This window comes from Cyprinodon variegatus, unplaced genomic scaffold (genome assembly GCF_000732505.1).
Source record: "Cyprinodon variegatus isolate N-32 unplaced genomic scaffold, C_variegatus-1.0 Scaffold513, whole genome shotgun sequence".
NCBI lineage: Eukaryota > Metazoa > Chordata > Actinopteri > Cyprinodontiformes > Cyprinodontidae > Cyprinodon > Cyprinodon variegatus.
In genome coordinates this window covers 92,196-94,202 of record NW_015150966.1, presented here as the reverse complement: position 1 = coordinate 94,202, position 2,007 = coordinate 92,196, and the positions used below count along the sequence as shown (strand labels likewise).

The 2,007-nt window shown below is 39.3% G+C and overlaps 1 protein-coding gene across 1 annotated transcript in view; it reads right to left on the bottom strand.

The window, feature by feature from the left end:
- LOC107094903 (spondin-1-like) overlaps positions 1 to 2,007 on the bottom strand; it is a 160,000-nt gene that overhangs the window by 151,770 nt on the left and 6,223 nt on the right. Inside the window, exon 2 of the mRNA XM_015390793.1 lies at positions 1,131 to 1,237. Within this exon, the coding sequence (XP_015246279.1) occupies positions 1,131 to 1,237 (107 nt within the window). The remainder of the gene's footprint in view (positions 1 to 1,130; positions 1,238 to 2,007) is intronic.

The window sequence follows — 2,007 nt, the reverse complement described above, 5'->3', positions numbered from 1 at the left end:
ATGAAAGCTAACAAAAAAAAATAAATAAATGAATAGATAAGATTTGGTCTAACTGCTTCAAGTTTGAGCAAGAACAAAGTAAACAAACATGACTAATATTTGTAACAGTGTGAGAAAATATTGCTGGAAAAAAGGTTAAAGTTCAGCAACAATTCATGCTTTCAGTCCCAGAAACCTGCTACTGTTAAGCATGCGTGCATGAAATTAAACAAATCTAGATGCTGCAACATGAAACCTTAGTGTTAGAAGACTGACGTGGGCAGCAGATTCAGTCCTCCTGTTAAACCAGCTGTTCCTGATGTTGGGTTTGGGGTCAGAATGGGGTCAAGAATCAAAGAGTTTGAGGCTCACTGATTTTCTTCAGAAATCTGGTTTAATGGTGAATATAAAACACATCTGTGCTGCAAGGGTCAGAAAAAAGACTTTTAAAAAGTAGCATATGGTTGTTGAGGCTGCATGTGTTGTGTTTATAATTGACTCAGCGTATTCAGCTGTTAATCAGAATCAAACAGTTCTCATGTTGTTTGTGGGTTTAAAAGGCTGAAAAGTTTGGAACCGGCTGTTGTGAAGTGCTTTTAACAGGAAAATCATTTATCGCTGTTTGCTGTAAGTCTGGTAGGAATCAGCGTGTGGAAACACAGATGTTTGTTCCTGTTTATATTGAGAGGAAGGTAATTGAGAAAGCCTGCCTCTCTCCTTAGGAGCTTTCTGCTGCTCAGTGGGAGCCGTGTTACTACTGAAACAAACATTTCACATCTCTTCCTTAATGTTTATCACTTCTCTCTGTTCCCACCTGCATTTTTTCACACTCAGTTTTTATCACCTTATTTTTCCACACAAAGAAGAAGAATATCTGGTATTTAGTTGGAACTTGGTGCCAGGTTACCTGCACCTTGGAAGGGTAGCACCAAAGACAAGGAGAGATCCCCTTTTCTTTTGTATCTCAGCTCCCTCCCAGTCTCTGTCAGAAACACCTCCTCTATCCTCCACATCAGAGAACAGCAGGGCGCCGCCTCGTCGACAGCGCGGCGCAGCAAAGCTTGCAAATGAGCTCCTTTTTGCCAGTGTTCCCATTGAACACAAAGCTCATCCATATGCAGAGATTCTTCTCCACACCTTCTTAGGCTTACCTGGAATTGGCCGGCGTAGTCGTCATCTGTGGTGCCCTCTCTGCCCTCCTTCAGTGCGATGAGGGTGAAGCCTCTGAAATAAGCAGGGCTGCTCGCCAGAAGCACCACTATGAAGAGAGGAAAGAGTGTGAGTGAGAACATAGCAGCTGCACAGACAACCAGAGTATTAACCAGGCTTTATACCCAGGGTCACTGCAGATAATTGTGACAGAAGGTTTACCGTGACTGTGAGCATGATGCGGAAGAATGACGGCTGTAAACAGCAGCTTAACATCTGGAGTAACAAAGAAGATTACAACCGAGTCGCACTTCCTTACCTCCCCTTCATCCCTGTTTATTTACTCTTATTTAATTCATCAAGTATTATTTAAAGCTGTCCTCCAAGAAATGTGATACTCCCTAAAGAACATGAAACACCTTCAGTTCTTAGTAGAGATTTAAACAAATAATCAACTATATTAATTGTCTACTAATGGTTTATTAGATTACAATGTCCTTACCTCTCCTTCATCCCTGTTTATTGACTCTTATTTTAATTCATCAAGTATTATTTAGAGCAGGCCTGCAAGAAATGCGATACTCCTAAAAGAACATGAAACACTTTCAGTAGGTATGTAAACAAATAATTGACTTACAATAAATTAACTACTGGTTTATAAGATTGAAATTACTTACATTAACTTAATTGATAAAGCACTTTGAAGAAATTTCTATCAGTGTTGTAATTGGAGCTGAAACAATTAATCAGATCAATCGTGTTCAATCAATTATTGAAATAATTGTCAACTAATTCAGTAATCGATTAACAGCTAAATGGAGTAAACTCTAAAACATGCGTTTAACTGTCAGAGCAACCCACTTATAGCAGTTATTTTTA